The sequence below is a fragment of the Chelmon rostratus genome, chromosome 5 (genome assembly GCF_017976325.1).
Source record: "Chelmon rostratus isolate fCheRos1 chromosome 5, fCheRos1.pri, whole genome shotgun sequence".
Lineage (NCBI taxonomy): Eukaryota > Metazoa > Chordata > Actinopteri > Chaetodontiformes > Chaetodontidae > Chelmon > Chelmon rostratus.
Genome location: NC_055662.1, coordinates 5,978,117 through 5,992,965, shown reverse-complemented (window position 1 = coordinate 5,992,965; position 14,849 = coordinate 5,978,117). Strand labels below are relative to the sequence as shown.

The following is a 14,849-nucleotide window of genomic DNA, read 5'->3' as shown; positions in this document are numbered from 1 at the left end:
TCATTGGACCCCGCTCGAGGATGCTGTGAAACAGCTGGATGGCACGAGCCTACTGGGCTTCTCGTAGCGTGAGTGTAGTGTTCATCAATGGGATGGGGCGGCTGTGCTGTAGCAGGAGCCTGCGCAGTGAGGCCGGGTCAGAGTTGGGTGCAGCTCCACCAGAGAAGGAAGCGGAGTTTCCGGCTGTTTGCAGCGGAGGGAGAGGATTGCTGACGCCGCGAAACCCCGAGAAAAACGCCGCCGGCTCGGGGGGGCTAACGGTTTGTAGCATCGGTAGTGGTCGTTGTCTTTCAAATCGGGGGGATCTGGGGGTTGGTGATTTTTTTTTTTACAAGCCGAGGGGGTCGGACAGTAAACAGCAAAGAAGCGGCACAAAGCGGGGGTGAGCCACCAGCTACCGGCATGGCCAGGGACTACGATTACCTCTTCAAGCTGCTCATCATCGGTGACAGCGGTAAGCCGACGCCGGGGATGTGGGACGGGAAGTGGGCCTTGTCGTGTTTTTTTACAAGGGGAGAAGAAGAAATTTAGCTCCACACCTGCAGTGTGCTTCTATGCTGCGTTTACAGCGTGTTACTTAATCTTTTCTTCATGCAAAATGATTGGTGAAATGTACAGATCCGCCATATTTCTGTGGCGGTGACAGGGCGGAGGTTATGTGTCCGGGCTGGGCATGTCAGCCGATCGGGCCGGATATCGCCTCCAGATCTTACATGATCGTCTCTCCAAGATCTTCTAGTCTTGTTCTCATATCGGCGGAGACGTTTCTTTTGGCTCCACAACAGAACGCACACTGTAGCCCAAACAACTGAATGGGGGTCCTAATGTTGCTCTAATTTGGCCTCTAGTTATCTCCTGTTAGCATTGTTAGCTAGTGGGAAGTTTGGTTATGTAGCTAACTGATAGCTCCCGTTAGCTGAGAAGCTAGTATCCTAAGAAGTTGAGAGTCTGTCTCCATTGGCTAAATATAGCTTCTTGTGTTTGCTGCACAGTGTTATTGGAGCTAAGTTAGGTTAAGTTATTGAAACGCAGTCTGTTATTTAGCTGGCTAGCATGATAGTGCTAGCTGCTTTATAGTGGAGGAATGCTGCACTGCAGTGTGGTTTGCATACAGCCAGTCAAAGTCTAGTGAAGTGAGACTAACAAAGCGGTTAGTATCAGCTGAACTATCACTTAATAAAGTGCATCAGTCCGCCTAGATGCTGATGTTCAAAGGCTACAGACGCTCTGCTTACTTTAACTGTGTTGGGCTTCTTTATTATGTTATAACAAGTTGGATTTACATGTATAATGTAAGTCTGTGTACAGCTGAGAAGGGCTGCTCTTCTTGTATCTGCCCATTAAAGTGAAAACATTTGATGCCCTCCACCCTCAGCAGGAGTATAGCCTCAGCCTGCAGGACTTCTTTGTGGGCAACGATCTTTGCATTCATTGACAGCCCCGATCCTGGCACTACCCCATCAGCTGTCTGCTCACAGTGGAGGGCAAGGCATCACAGCTAGCCCTTCACTGCCACTCTCACACAGAGGCCAGTGTCCCCTCAACCCCAGCATGGATGTGCAACCGCCTGTCGCGCTGCACAGAGACGATTTGGGAACGACGCTCCGACCTCCGCCCCTCCTCGGCTGCTTGTGGACAGATCTGCTGCTGAGAATCAGACGTTCCGCACACTGGATCTCCGCGCTGCACCGAGGCCGGGCTTTATCTCTCAGCTGGACTCGTTTAGCCTGTGGCCCGTCGCAGAAGCACATGCACATGGCACATCTGCTCCTTGAGAGTGGTCTGACACGAGCTCAGCTGTGTGACGTAAAAATCCTTTTCACAAGTCTCAGGCTGCAAAAACTGAAACTGGAAATGTCACGAATGGTTTCATCACTTGACACCCTGAGGAATTTAAATTCTGAGGGAGATTTGTGTTGGCCAGGCAGCAGGAAGGCTTTAATATTCTATTAAAGCTTCAAAAGTACAAAAAGATGATGATCTCCCTTCTGCTTTGAAGCTTTGGTTATTGTTTGTTTGAGCAAATCTCTGTAGCCTGGAGGCCACAGGAACCTGATAGCTTTTATGTTGGGACCAATCAAACATGAGATGACAATAACACAAAAGGTAAGCTAAGTCACAGGGCTGCATGCGGAGTCCCACCCCAGGCAGCAGAGCCACTTCCCAACTTCCAGCTGTAACCTGACAGCTGATCTGTTGAAGACACATCGCTGATCCCTCTCATTTTTAATCCTGTTCTCTCCATTTGCTTTCTCCTCTCCTGTCATTTGTTGTGTGACTGGTACTTCTTCCTAAAAGGTATTTATTATCCGCGATAATTTTAGAATCTCAGACACATGTATTTGTTCCATTTGTCTCGCTTCTGTGGCTTTGACGCAAGCCTTCCCAACTGCTGTTGTCTGTCCCGCTGTTGCATTGATTAAGCCTGCGTGTCGTCGCATATCACGAATTCTTGCTTACCTAAATCGTTCACCGTGTATTCTGTGCAACAGGTACAGCTCACACAATTGTATTAGCTAGTTTGAAAGCTTAAAGCCAAACATTATAGAGAGTGCGATCATTTTTCTGTTATTTTGGGTGACTTGTTGTACTCTAAACCTCATCCTGTGCTTGTGTTTGCTCCTCAGGAGTGGGGAAGAGCAGTCTCCTCCTGCGATTTGCAGACAACACGTTTTCAGGTGCGTGGTTCTGCTTCTTCCACTGTAGCATCATTTCAAAGCTCTGTACTTTGTTGTCACAGGCCATTGAGTCGATTTTGTGTGGGCGTGTGTGTTTGCAGGTAGCTATATCACCACGATCGGCGTGGACTTTAAGATCCGGACAGTGGAGATCAACGGGGAGAAGGTGAAGCTACAGATCTGGGATACAGCAGGGCAGGAGCGCTTCCGCACCATCACCTCCACGTAAGTACATCAACAAGCACACACGTATGGTGTACGGTTTTTCAGGTGAAGCCCGTCATTTTCATTTCAGCAGTTGAATCTGAAACCAAGAAAGCCTCTTTGCGGTCCTCAGAGTAGGCATTAGTTGAGGAAGCAGTTTGTAGACAACTAGAATGAGTCGGTGCAGCTTCATGAGACTGGGTGGAATTCCCCACAGATGCTAATTACAGATGTGAGAGGGAGGCTCCTGGTCTCGTACTGTCGTGCTACATGATGGCAACGGCTGGGCGTCCCTCCCCACTTACGCCTCTAGTGTGTGTCACACGGCTGCCTGGTGTCATACAGCATCCCTGCAGCTGTGGGTTCACACTGTTCAAGAGCGGAGCTTTCACACCTTTTTAAGGTGATAACACAGGCAATTATTTTTATCTTTTTATTTACAACAACTCAGCCAAACAGAACAAAAACCGCCAAGTATTGTCTGTGCAGCTGCGGCGCGATGCACCTCATGCGTCCGCGGCATTTGCTGCCCACAAGCTATTTAAAATAATGTTGTCATGATACCAGAATTTTGAACTTGGATGCAATACTATTATAAAAAAAATATCAGAATAACGGCGACAGGTCACATGCTTTCTGTTTTGACGTCCTGTCGCGTAGTGCTGCCTGCTTGTGCCTCTGCCTCCAGTCGCACGGTGGGTTCATTCCTGGAGAGAATCCTCTGGTTTATTGGCCCCCTTTGTTTCATCTGTGCAGCCTTGGGTTGAAAATCTGATTGTAGATACTCTCAAATGTATAATTAACAGGGATGGCATCGTCTTAAACACGTGGTGTTGAAAAAGTACTCAGTACTTCATGGAGACATGCCTTGGCTGTTTTTTTTTGTAGTTTTTGACAGTTAAGCTTTATGGTAGAGAGGCATAAGCTCTGTCAGGATACACAGCCTGTACTTGTTGTTGTGCTTGTTGTAGGATAAGTTAATTGTTGGTTTTGGTCTGTCCAGGTGGATTGCTGATGATAATAATTAAGAGATAAAACAACACTTGTTTTATCCTTTAAATCCAGGCCTGAAGCTCACTAGATTTTCTCACATTGGCATTCAGACTCAATCAGCCCACATTATTATTGGATTACGCTGCAGCACGAGAGCAGAGGTTGCCGCTTGTGCAAATACAGATGTCAGACATGCGTCCAATACGAGGCCCGTGAGCTAAGTCTGACGAGCGATTTCTGTTTACTATCTGTTGAGTTTGGCCTCGGCTGAGTCGCGACACGAATCAAACAGCCGCTCGCTGCTTTTTGAGTGGAAACACTTTCCCCGTCGGACGGGCAAGCTTTCAAAAACACGCCGCGTCATTTGCCTCAACCCCTGCGGCTCACAGCCCAGCGCTACAGAATAAACCTGGATCACATCACACCGCGTCAGGTTTTAATGGGTGATTGGAAGACACGGCAGTAGTTTGACTCCAGGTGACTGTTTTCAGATCTGTGGCCAAGAAAAGGCAGTTCATGCAAAATGAATGAGATCTATCAGTGTCCCTGTTGCTCCAGACAAAAAGTTTAGCATGGGGAATATATATGTCTTTGTCAGAAAGTACAATGTGCTAAAAGATGCCGTGAAGCTCTGGAGACCTGAGAGGAGCTGCGGGGCCGATCTTGTGCCAATATCAAAATGCAGCTTTAAAGCAGTTTTTCTGTTAACTGCACCTAAACGTCGCTGTCGGCCGTCCTCTTCACCCGAGTGTCCCTCGCTGTGTCTGACAGGCAATTACTCGTGTGTCCAGTGTCTTGTGTTAATGCCAGCTGTCAAGCCCGTGTTTTATTTTTCCTTGAAAGTGCCCTTCTGAAATATGACCTTGGCATTCAATTGCTGTGAGACTTACATGGGCTGGCTTGACGTTATAGTACAGAACTGACACCCAGCGAGTAACAAATAAGAGCTGTGCATAAATGCACCGCTGCTCTCACTGTCTGAGGAGAGCAGCAGCACTGATGTGACCTACAGCTCAGGCTGCAGTCATCTTGCATGCTCACCCCTTTTTGTTTGACTGAAGCAGACGGAGGCTTATTAAACTGTAACCTTCCAAGCCGTGTCAGTTTTGTCTTGAACAAGGCCAGCAGGGCACGATTAGGTTTGATGGTTGTCATTATGTACGAGCGCCGCTGCAGCAAGAGCAATCAGAACGCCAAATGCATCCAGAAAAAGCTTGAAGTCCTCTGCAGTGCTGACGCTTCAGCCCCTGAGGACTATGAGCGTCCTAGTCTGGAAACACGGCTGCCAGTCGCTCTGCAGGAATCCCTCCAGCGAGCGGGGAGCCTGTTTACGCTGATTGTTCAGTGTGCTCAAGTATGAGTGGTGTGGTGCCTCATTACGTCCTAAACAAGTTTGTGGAGATGGATCATGGGCAGAGAGCTGTTGGTTCACTCGGGCAGACTTAGCCTGGGGTGGGAGCCATATGTCAGACCTTCGGGCTGTGTGGCTGTGGCTGACCCGCCGCTGCCATCAGCTTCAGGCCCAGTTCAAGACCTTTAAAGTCCCAGAATAACACAAAATACAGCTTTATTTCTATATTTTTACAAACTTTTTTGTCCCTTTCCTCTAGGTAGTTCATGCTTTTATTGTGACTTGCAAAAGTGCTTTTGCACTTTGGGCTGCTTATCTATCTATCTATCTTCTACACCTTGGCCCTGTTTAACTTCCAAGTCACCCCAAGTATTTACTGTTTTTCATGCCGTCAACAAAAGAACACCAAAAATGTGGGAAAACTACAATTAATACAAGTAGACAGTAGAGACAGACAGGAAATGAGATGCAAGAGTGATGGACAATGGCATGCAACAGATATTCCCTGTCGGACCAGGGTCAACCAGTGACACAGTGAGCCTCTTAAACCCCCCTGGCCACAACAGCACCCCTTGATTGATCTTTGTTGAGCGAGAATTCCAGTTTATTAGCATTTTATCACCCTGTTTGTGCAGAGGTTTCCTGCAATGAAGGTGACTGCAGGTTGGGCCCCACATGCCTGCTGTGTGTGTGTGTGTGTGTGTGTGTGTGTGTGTGTGTGTGTGTGTGTGTGTGTGTGAGTGTGAGTGTGTTTGGTTGTTTATGGTTCTCTATTCATTTGCATTGAGCAGACACACAGACAGACCTGCACACGCTTATCCATCCTGCTGTTTGGTGGCCCATTGCTACTGGACACTGGGGACATGCTCAGACAACAGCGTATCCCCACACTGTCACGCCAGGCTGAAACACTGACACACACACACACACACACACGGTTAGACAAAAGGTTCTTTGTATTTGTTTGGCGAGTGTAGCTACACTGGGGATGCTCCCTTTCTGAGGCCTGGTGCACTGTTTGAAGCTTGGCTGCAGGTCCACAGTTGAACTGTCTGTCACATTCTGGTTTAGTCGTCCGTGCAGGACAGATGCTGGTCTCAGGTCTGCAGGGTTTTGCTTCACTCGAGCAGTCACACACGCTGTATACTTACTTTAAGATGGGGTTCATTGAGTCGGTCTGGACAGATAGATGTTTTTGTCATTGGTAGAGGGCCAGATGGTCACTTTTACTGATCTCCACTGGAATCAAGTCATTGCTCATTTCAAATAATTGTGTCAATCTTAGGGATTAGTTTTTTCTTTTGTAATTTGAACATGAATAAGGTGGGTCTTTGCCTGCTGGACATCGGTAACCTCAGTGGTTTTAATGAGACGCTGCCCCACAGCCCTGTCACACCAACTCAGATACTGCTTCACTGACACCACCTGTCATGTTCCATTTGTGCTCATTTGAATAGATTTTAATCATTAATATCATTTTAACAGTTGATGATATAGCTTTGTCTTCAACTTTTCTACTCATTTTTGCCAGTTTTCATACACTTAAGCACACTCAGGTGGTGTGCAGGTGTTCTACATGACACAATATGAGGATATGTCATGTCTGGGACTCACTGAGTTCTCTGACTGTGTCTCTGTCGCTCTGCATGTTCAGATACTACAGGGGAACGCATGGGGTCATAGTGGTATACGACGTCACGAGCGCCGAGTCCTTCGTCAACGTCAAACGATGGCTACATGAAATCAACCAGAACTGTGACGACGTGTGCCGAATATTAGGTGAGTACGCGCCTCCTTTACCTAAATACAGACGCTCGCCTTGAATCTAGTGAACACCTGCTTCGTTTCCTGGCAGCCTGAAGAAGTTGAGTTGAGATATTTTCTATTTTCAGTGGGAAACAAAAACGACGACCCCAACTCCAAGGTGGTCGAGACGACTGACGCGCAGAAGTTTGCCGAGCAGATGGGAATCAACCTGTTTGAGACGAGTGCAAAAGAGAACATCAATGTTGAAGAGGTGAGCGGTTGTTGGCGCTGTTTGCAGTTTGTGTGGAGAGGTTTCTGGGACGTGTCTGGCATGCTGATGGTTTGTGTGACGACTGAATGATCCGTTGAAGCAGCCCCGCGTTTCTTGTGGCCGGCTGATTGTCGTACTCACCGCTCGCGTCGCCCTGTGCTTCTCCCCCCACAGATGTTCAACTGCATCACAGAGCTAGTGCTAAGAGCCAAGAAGGAGGTGCTCGCCAAGCAGCAGCAGCAGCAACAGAACGACGTGGTCAAACTCACCCGGAACAGTAAACGAAAGAAAAAGTGCTGCTAGCAAACTCGAAGCCATCCGCGACAGGCCGGCTGCGTCTTTTCTTCACACATGCATACACACAAGATGGGACTCAGAGCATCTAAATTAAAGAGCAGATAAAGATTTAATAAATATACAATGAAAGATTTAAAGAAAAAAAAATAAGTGGAAAAAAAAGTCCCCTTTGGACAAACTAATCATGAAGACTTAAAAAAAATGTACAGATTTTATTAGACATCAGATCAAGTTTTATTTGGAATTCAGCAGATGGGCACTATTGACCTGAGGTCCTCCTTTCTTAAAGGATCTGCAAGCTGACAACTGACCGCCATAATGCTCCGATTTATATCCACATAATCCCCGTTTTCTCCCATCAGAATCTCATCTCTCCTTCTCATTCCACTGCACACAGGACATTCAGAGTCGAGTTGGACTCTGCGCCTGAGGAGAAGGAGGGCTCGCCCTTTTCTGGAGTCATTTGTTTCTTTCTAGTTGTATTTGTTATTTTGGGGGGTGGGAGGGGGGGTTGTTGTTGGGAGTGTTTTTTTTTTTTTTTAAAGGCGTCTGAGTTACAGTGGAGACCATCACCATCTCTCTACAGTTTCAGCGTTTCAGACACCTGTGTTACCACGGCGCACGCCAACAGATCATGAACTGCTAGATTTTGTTTTATTTGACTTGATGGGGGGGGGGGAATCACACGGATGATGATGATGATGATGATGATGATTGGTAGACGACCTTAGCAACTAATCCGATGGACAGAACTGGTGACTTCATGTTTTGTTTTTCTTTGTCTATATTTTGCCAAGCTTCCCACCCCCTCCCCTCTAACCTCCAGTAGTGCTGAGCCAACGATGATTGATTTTATGTTTTTCTTTTTTTTGCCTCTTTTTTGTTTTTTTGTTTTTTTTAAGTGCAGCAGAGCAGTTGAACCACTCCTGGAGCTCTGGGATGTCAGGCTCTGAAAGCACCGTTTACTGCAGTCTTACTACGCTTTCAGAGTTTGCTTTTAAACCTTTTCCTCCATCTTTTTTTTTTTTAAACGATGATACTGCCAATATTATAGAAAAAGAGATGTTAAGAGCTCAGTGGCGCCTCTCATTGGACTGTTGCCATAGTGGCCCCTGGTTGACCAAGAGGCAGTGTGAATCAGGGTCTGAGAGGACCCTGTTGAGTCCTTAGGAAGCGCTCAGGACTGCTCTCCATCCCGCTCCTTATTTTCCTCTGTATATCTGCAGCCACTGGCCTTCTCTCCCCTCCCCGGCGCCCACATATCAGCACCTCTCACAGCGGTGGACTTGCTTCCTGCGTTTGGTCCATCGAGGGGGCTCTCACTTTGGAAACTGGCTTCTTGTAGTCGTTGCGGTGACGGCCAATCCATAGCAGACTGTGGTTTCTGCCCTTGTTTTTGAGCATGTAACACTTAGTTTGAAGGGGTGTGTCTGACATGCATTCAGACTGTCAAGGGTTTACTGTATTTTCTCAGCTTGCAGAATATTCTTAACAGTTGACTAATGTTCAAATCTGAAGTCATGTTTTTCTCTGCTCTTCTCCGTCATGACCCCCCCGCTACCTGTTCAGCTGAAGTGTTACCACACAGTGTTGTTGGCGTCCATGATGAGAGTGTGGCAGACAGTGGGACTGTTAATGTGAGAACAAATGGGGATGGACTGCAGCACTGGATCCCAGTGTGTTCAGGCCTGAGCTCCTCTCCCTCTCCACGTCCAGGGTTTGTCGCAGAGGCTGTAGCATCGTGCTGCGTCTATTACTGACATTTTTTTTTCTTTATTTCGAATTGGGAGAGTAATAAATGGAGGGAGCTGTAGGTGTCGGTTAAGCTTCTGTCAGAAACATGTAGTTTTCATCCTCTGGGCAGACTCTGGCAGGCGGTTTGGGATCCTGATACACATTGAGAGGTCAATGTGACTTCCAGGGCCAAGCAATGGTATCAAATCTCACACTTTATGATTTCTATTCAGTATGTGTATGTATATATAAATATATTTGTGTGTTTATATTCAATATAGAACATACACACATAATTAGCACACCAAACTGTGCATGTGTCTAACATGCCCCGTGTGCTATGGTTGAAACACACTCGTCAGCTGTGGTTTGCTGTACACTGGAGAAAAAGAGATGTACTATTCATTTTTCCCTACATGAATTTAATCAGTAATAAACGTTTTAAAGGAATAAATATTTGACACATAATGACTGATCTCATTTGTCAGTGTTTAACTTCATTTGAAACCTGTCTTTTTTTTTCTTTTTTTTTTTTTGCTTTCTGTGAATAAAATTGTATGGGAGGACGTGTGAACTGGTCTTTGGGAAGCCTCGTGCCACTGTCTGTCTTTGTTATTACATAATAATATTAATAACAGAGTGTTTATCATGTTTTATAAGAGTTCAGTTTCCTCCATGAGCACTACTAACTGGTTTATTGATTGGAAACAGGGCAGGATGTGGATTAAATCGTGTCAGCACAGCAGTAAAACAATATTTTCTCTTGAATCTTTAACCTTTTTTCCAGCAGACACTTTGACTTGTCACACATACAGGGGTGAAATGATCACCTTTAACGTTATGAACTCCACCCGTGATTGTCCTTCAAATGCAAATCAAAAGGTCTATGAATGATTCCTGTGGGAACTATAATAGTGAAAAGACACCTGTGTTCCTTACAGTATAACGTTAATTCTGTGCTTGCAGCTCAGTTTATTTTGGGTGTGAGTTTCCCAATTTGGATCAGAAAATATCTGATCAAAGAAGAATATGACTGACTAACTTTAATACATTCGATGCAGCAGGCACGTTGTTGCTGGTAGTCCCAGAGCACTGAGGCTGGACACCAGCTGCAGAGGCCTCTTCAAAATGAATAAAAACAAGATTTGTTAGCAGCTCTCTGTGAGACTCTTAAGATGGTGATTTGAGCTAAATGCTGAATGCAGGTGATATGTCCACCTTTGTTTAGTGTGCTTGCTATACAGTTCAGGCTGGTAGTAAAGCCATTAGTTGAGCAGGTATTTGCTATAAACCAAAGTACTGGAAAAAGAAAAATCCGGACCTGATGATGGCACTAGATGAAAGTGAGAGGATCACCAAAGTCATTACAATTTATTCTAAAGGGGATATTAATGTCTGTACCAAATTTCATGACAGTTCATCCAATAGTTGAGACATTTTCATTCAATACTACACATGTGAACCTCATGGTGGCGCTCATTAAGGATGCCATCTAGTAGATGTTAAGATATTTCACCAGATAAGTGAAAGCTTTAACCTGCTGGTGGCGCTAGATAAAAGGCCAGAGGATCACCAGAGTCAGCAGGCCGATCGTGGATATCTGTTCATCCAGTAGCTGCTGAACTATTTCAGGCTGGACCAAAGTACTGGACCAACTGGAACCAGGGTTCATAGAGCCACGCTGCTGGTACGGCCACAAAATAATCATTCAAATGTATGACTTTAATTTCATCCACACCTGACAAATCTGACTAAAAAACACTGACATTCTGATATGTTTGCTCTCATCATGCATTTTGTGCAGAGTCCAGGTGATAAAAGGTTTGTTGGGTCCCTTCTCCCTCCTCCTGTTTTGTTCTTCGTAGATGACGGGGTCATCTGTCTTCAGCACAACGTTAAGAAGCTTATTTACAACATGTCTGTGTGTGAGACCAGAGAAGGAAAGCATCTGTATTTCAAGGCCAAATCAGGGGAGACGAGCAGATTGTAAAGTATTTATTTGTACAAAAAAATCCCCAAAACGCTAAGAAAATTGCATGATAAATATTTTGAATAGTTTGAAGCATTCTGTAACTGAAACAGTGCCGTTAGTCAGTGGTGAATGGAAGCACTCACATGGAGCACAATGAGCCCACCAGAAGCACTAAATTCCAAAACAACATCCGACCAAGTGGAGACAAGCAGCGGAGAACACACTCAATGGCATGCCTGTCTGTCGCTGCAGCACACACTGGACCCACAGCGGCAGCATCAGGATGTTCACCACAGAAACACGCAGCAGACGCCGTCTTCACAAGGCTCTCAATCACAAAATGAATCAGTACAGTCAACAGTCTCGAACAATGCAAACAGTCAAACAGGAAACAGAAACCGCAATTATGACAGACCCAAATATGATACAGTGTATTGTTCCCAACAGAAATGTGACATGAAGTGAGACGAACTGCAGTTTGGTTATGGCAGCAGGGAGCGCTGTTTAATCCAAGCCCGCTGCAGAGCCGTGGTTCTGTTCCTCACCTGCCCGTCAGCCAATGGAAGCCAGTCTACAAACTACAAACTACATGGATGTGGAGTCTGAGGAAGGAACGTGACGCTCATCACGTCCCTGCAGACGGGAGCAGTGGGAGAACTTTGGAAAAGGCAAACTGCATGCAGAGTTTTTAATGGCTGTATTAATAGTTAATAAATCGTGAACTAACGCCTGGAACCTTCTGCAGTTAGACCTCACATTGAAAAGTCTGCTGCCTCTTTGTGAATTCAAATCACTGCAGCACAAAGTGGACGCTCTCCCCCCCTGGCTGCCCACGGTTTGAGGTACTTCTAAGTCTTGATGTGTTGATAATGTTACTGTTTTGAGTTGCTCTTAGCATTTTGATTGATTTGATTGATTTAAGGATTCGTTTTTTTATATTTGGGAAGAAATCACATTGCATTTCTGATTTATTTCTGATTGTGTGGCACATTTTCTCTGCCACCTGCTGTATCTCCTCCTCTCTCCCAGTTAGTGCTGCCTATCTTGGCCGGAAGAGCCTTGAAAAACAGATTTTTAATCTCACTGAGGCTTTTCTGGTTAAAAAATAATGAACATTTTGAGTTCCCAAGTTCCAAATACCAAATCTCTACAGCTGGTGTTTATCCCTCCTCACTTGATTAGTCTTCATGGCTCTTAAACTAAACAGAGATATTAACATTTCCATTTACAGATGACTTACTAACTGTAGCCGTTGGTTTATTAGAAGTGATGAACTCTTGACTCTGACTCTGTTAGAAAGCAAATACGTGTTTTTCCCAGAATGTCAAAATGAAGTTGACGCTATTAATGACTCAGCAGACAGATTTTGTTTACAACCTGGCAACCCAAAGGTTTTTCTACTTAATGCCTTACAACGAGTCCATAAAGCATTAGTGAATAATTTATTCAGTGAAAAGAAATTAATTATAATTTATTTACTGTTTATAAATGGTGACTTACAATATCAGGTGGTGGTGACTCTGCAGTTCTCTTGGATTATCACAGGGATTCACGAGGCTTCTTCAGAGCTTTGATGATGCGTCATATTGATGAATGATTTGATGAAACTTAGAAGTGCTCATGAATCTCTTGCCAGCTCTGCTGCATACCACACCCAAACAGTCAGATAAACACATGTACGCTTGATAACGTCCAGCTCGCCCGTGGAATTCCTGCTCACTGAAAGGACACACATGAAAAAAAAATCAGCCTAGAAATAACAATGTACAGGTATATTTCTCTCTAAAAAAAGATTTTCATTCAAAAGGTATGCATTCTTAGAAATATATTGATTTTGTCCAAACCTATTCGACTTTTTATAAAAAATCATTCTTTGGGTTGATCCTGCCCAACAACCAGCTGAGACGACAAGAAGACACCTGCATAGGTTTGCACAGCTGCATTAGACGTGAGTACAGACGCAGACAGACATGAGACACCACCGTGCCACACCGTAAGTCATTCACGCCCGGAGATTTCAGGTCAACGCATACTGTTTTACAAATGGAGTCACAGATATGTCACCTAAAACGGAAGCCCGGCAGCTAAGAAATCAAAGTGCCCATGAAGTATTGAAGCAATGAGAATGGAGGTAGACCTTTTCTATAAGTGTTGAACCAAAGCAGCTCTGATGTCGACCACTGCAGAGGAAGTTTAGTGGAGCTTACACTGACAAGCCTTTTAATGACAGGAAATTCAGCAGGTTATTGTTGAGCTGATTGTTAATTCTTCCTCCTTCGCAAGCTGATGTAAACATTTTGAAAATTTGGTCAACTAGGAAGATGACTGACATCATGAGGACAACGGTGGGACAGCGCCTGTCTGATAAATGTTTTCATTATTAAAAATAACGTGGAAAAATGTGGAAAAATGACACCACCTGGACAAACAGCATCACCAACGTCAGTCACCCAAAGGTTTATTCAGATGCCGGGGTGGACATGAGGGCCTTGCAGAGTTCACCGCGGGCGGGCCCAACTGAAAAGTGCTGGTTTTTATACATTCACACGATTTTAAGGATCTTCAAGCTTGTTTCTGCTCCGCTTCAGAATGACGCCTTACACTGCATTACACGCATGATGATATGTGTCATTACTTTGAGAGGAAGCAGGAGTCCAATTTCAAAACAAAACAATGAGCTTAAAAAAATGCTAAAACGCTGCATAGAGCTGAGGGGAACTGCACAGTTGGGTGATGATTCCCAGTGCATTTGACGATGAGTGACCCCTTTTAGATTGAACGTAGTTATTTGGCCATTGTATTTTACATAAAAATACTGAGTCCACAGACTTTATTAAAGTGCAATGCTAAATCACTGGAGTATCCCTTTAAAGGTCTTTTTCTCACTTTGATGGGAAGTTTGGGCCTCACTGTAACATGAAGAACTTTCATGGCTGTCAGTGACAAAATATGCCCTCTTTTTGTCAGATATCCAGAGCACTCTGCTCCTCATGCGTCAAGCTGCTGCCTCATGTTGTGCACACCCCCTGAACAAATGAATAAACCTGAGAGATCCCATGTGGGCCGGCTGCAGCGTCATTGCTCTGCACAGCTCTGTCCTGCAATGCTCATCTATTCCCACAACCCCGCGACGGCCCATACATCCACCTGTCTTTCCCCAGACTCCTTGGCCTGATAACTGGGATGCATACAGCAACAATTGTACATAGTGTTCCCTCTCTACAAAGTTGGCAGTGGGCTAGTAGAGATGGTCGTAGGCACTACAAGGAAACCTTCCTCTCTGGAGGTAAACTTTGTGACCCTGTTCATGTTCTGTAAGACCGATAGCTTTCGAGAAGAGGGGCTGAAGCCAAAGCCTCTGGGGAAGTCCTGTTCTTATATTTCTGTCTCTCATTGTCAGCAGTCACCAATTAATCAGCGAGGAGAAGAGTAATGGGACAGATAAAGTGCAAAATGACCCCCCCCCCCAACCAAAACCTCATTGTGTGCCACTGCCTGTCTTTGGCTGTGTTGTTACCCCTGTGCTGTGACGTCACTCCCTCCTTCCCCCTCGCCTCGTCTGTCTCTGTGTGTCTGCTGCGCTCAGGGCCAGTCCAATGGGGC

The 14,849-nt window shown here is 45.4% G+C and overlaps 1 protein-coding gene across 2 annotated transcripts; it reads left to right on the top strand.

Moving 5' to 3' along the window:
- Positions 1 to 189: 189 nt before the first annotated feature.
- Positions 190 to 9,848, top strand: rab35b (RAB35, member RAS oncogene family b). Of its 2 annotated transcripts, XM_041936822.1 has the most exons (6): positions 209 to 454; positions 2,628 to 2,678; positions 2,780 to 2,903; positions 6,881 to 7,005; positions 7,119 to 7,243; positions 7,418 to 9,848. In XM_041936822.1, the coding sequence occupies exons 1-6, from the start codon at positions 403 to 405 to the stop codon at positions 7,544 to 7,546; spliced, it is 606 nt and encodes a 201-aa protein (XP_041792756.1). In that variant the 5' UTR covers positions 209 to 402; the 3' UTR covers positions 7,547 to 9,848. The 2 variants fall into 2 exon arrangements, with proteins under 2 accessions (XP_041792757.1, XP_041792756.1); XM_041936823.1 differs by lacking the exon at positions 7,119 to 7,243 and having other exon boundaries at positions 190 to 454.
- Positions 9,849 to 14,849: the final 5,001 nt, after the last annotated feature.

Excerpts from the sequence above, each read along its gene's own strand:
- rab35b (XM_041936822.1), top strand. The coding sequence starts at position 403 with ATGGCCAGGGACTACGATTACCTCTTCAAGCTGCTCATCATCGGTGAC. Across the intron at positions 2,904-6,880 it reads TTCCGCACCATCACCTCCAC|ATACTACAGGGGAACGCATG; the intron begins GTAAGTACATCA and ends CTGCATGTTCAG. Across the intron at positions 7,006-7,118 it reads CGACGTGTGCCGAATATTAG|TGGGAAACAAAAACGACGAC; the intron begins GTGAGTACGCGC and ends TTCTATTTTCAG.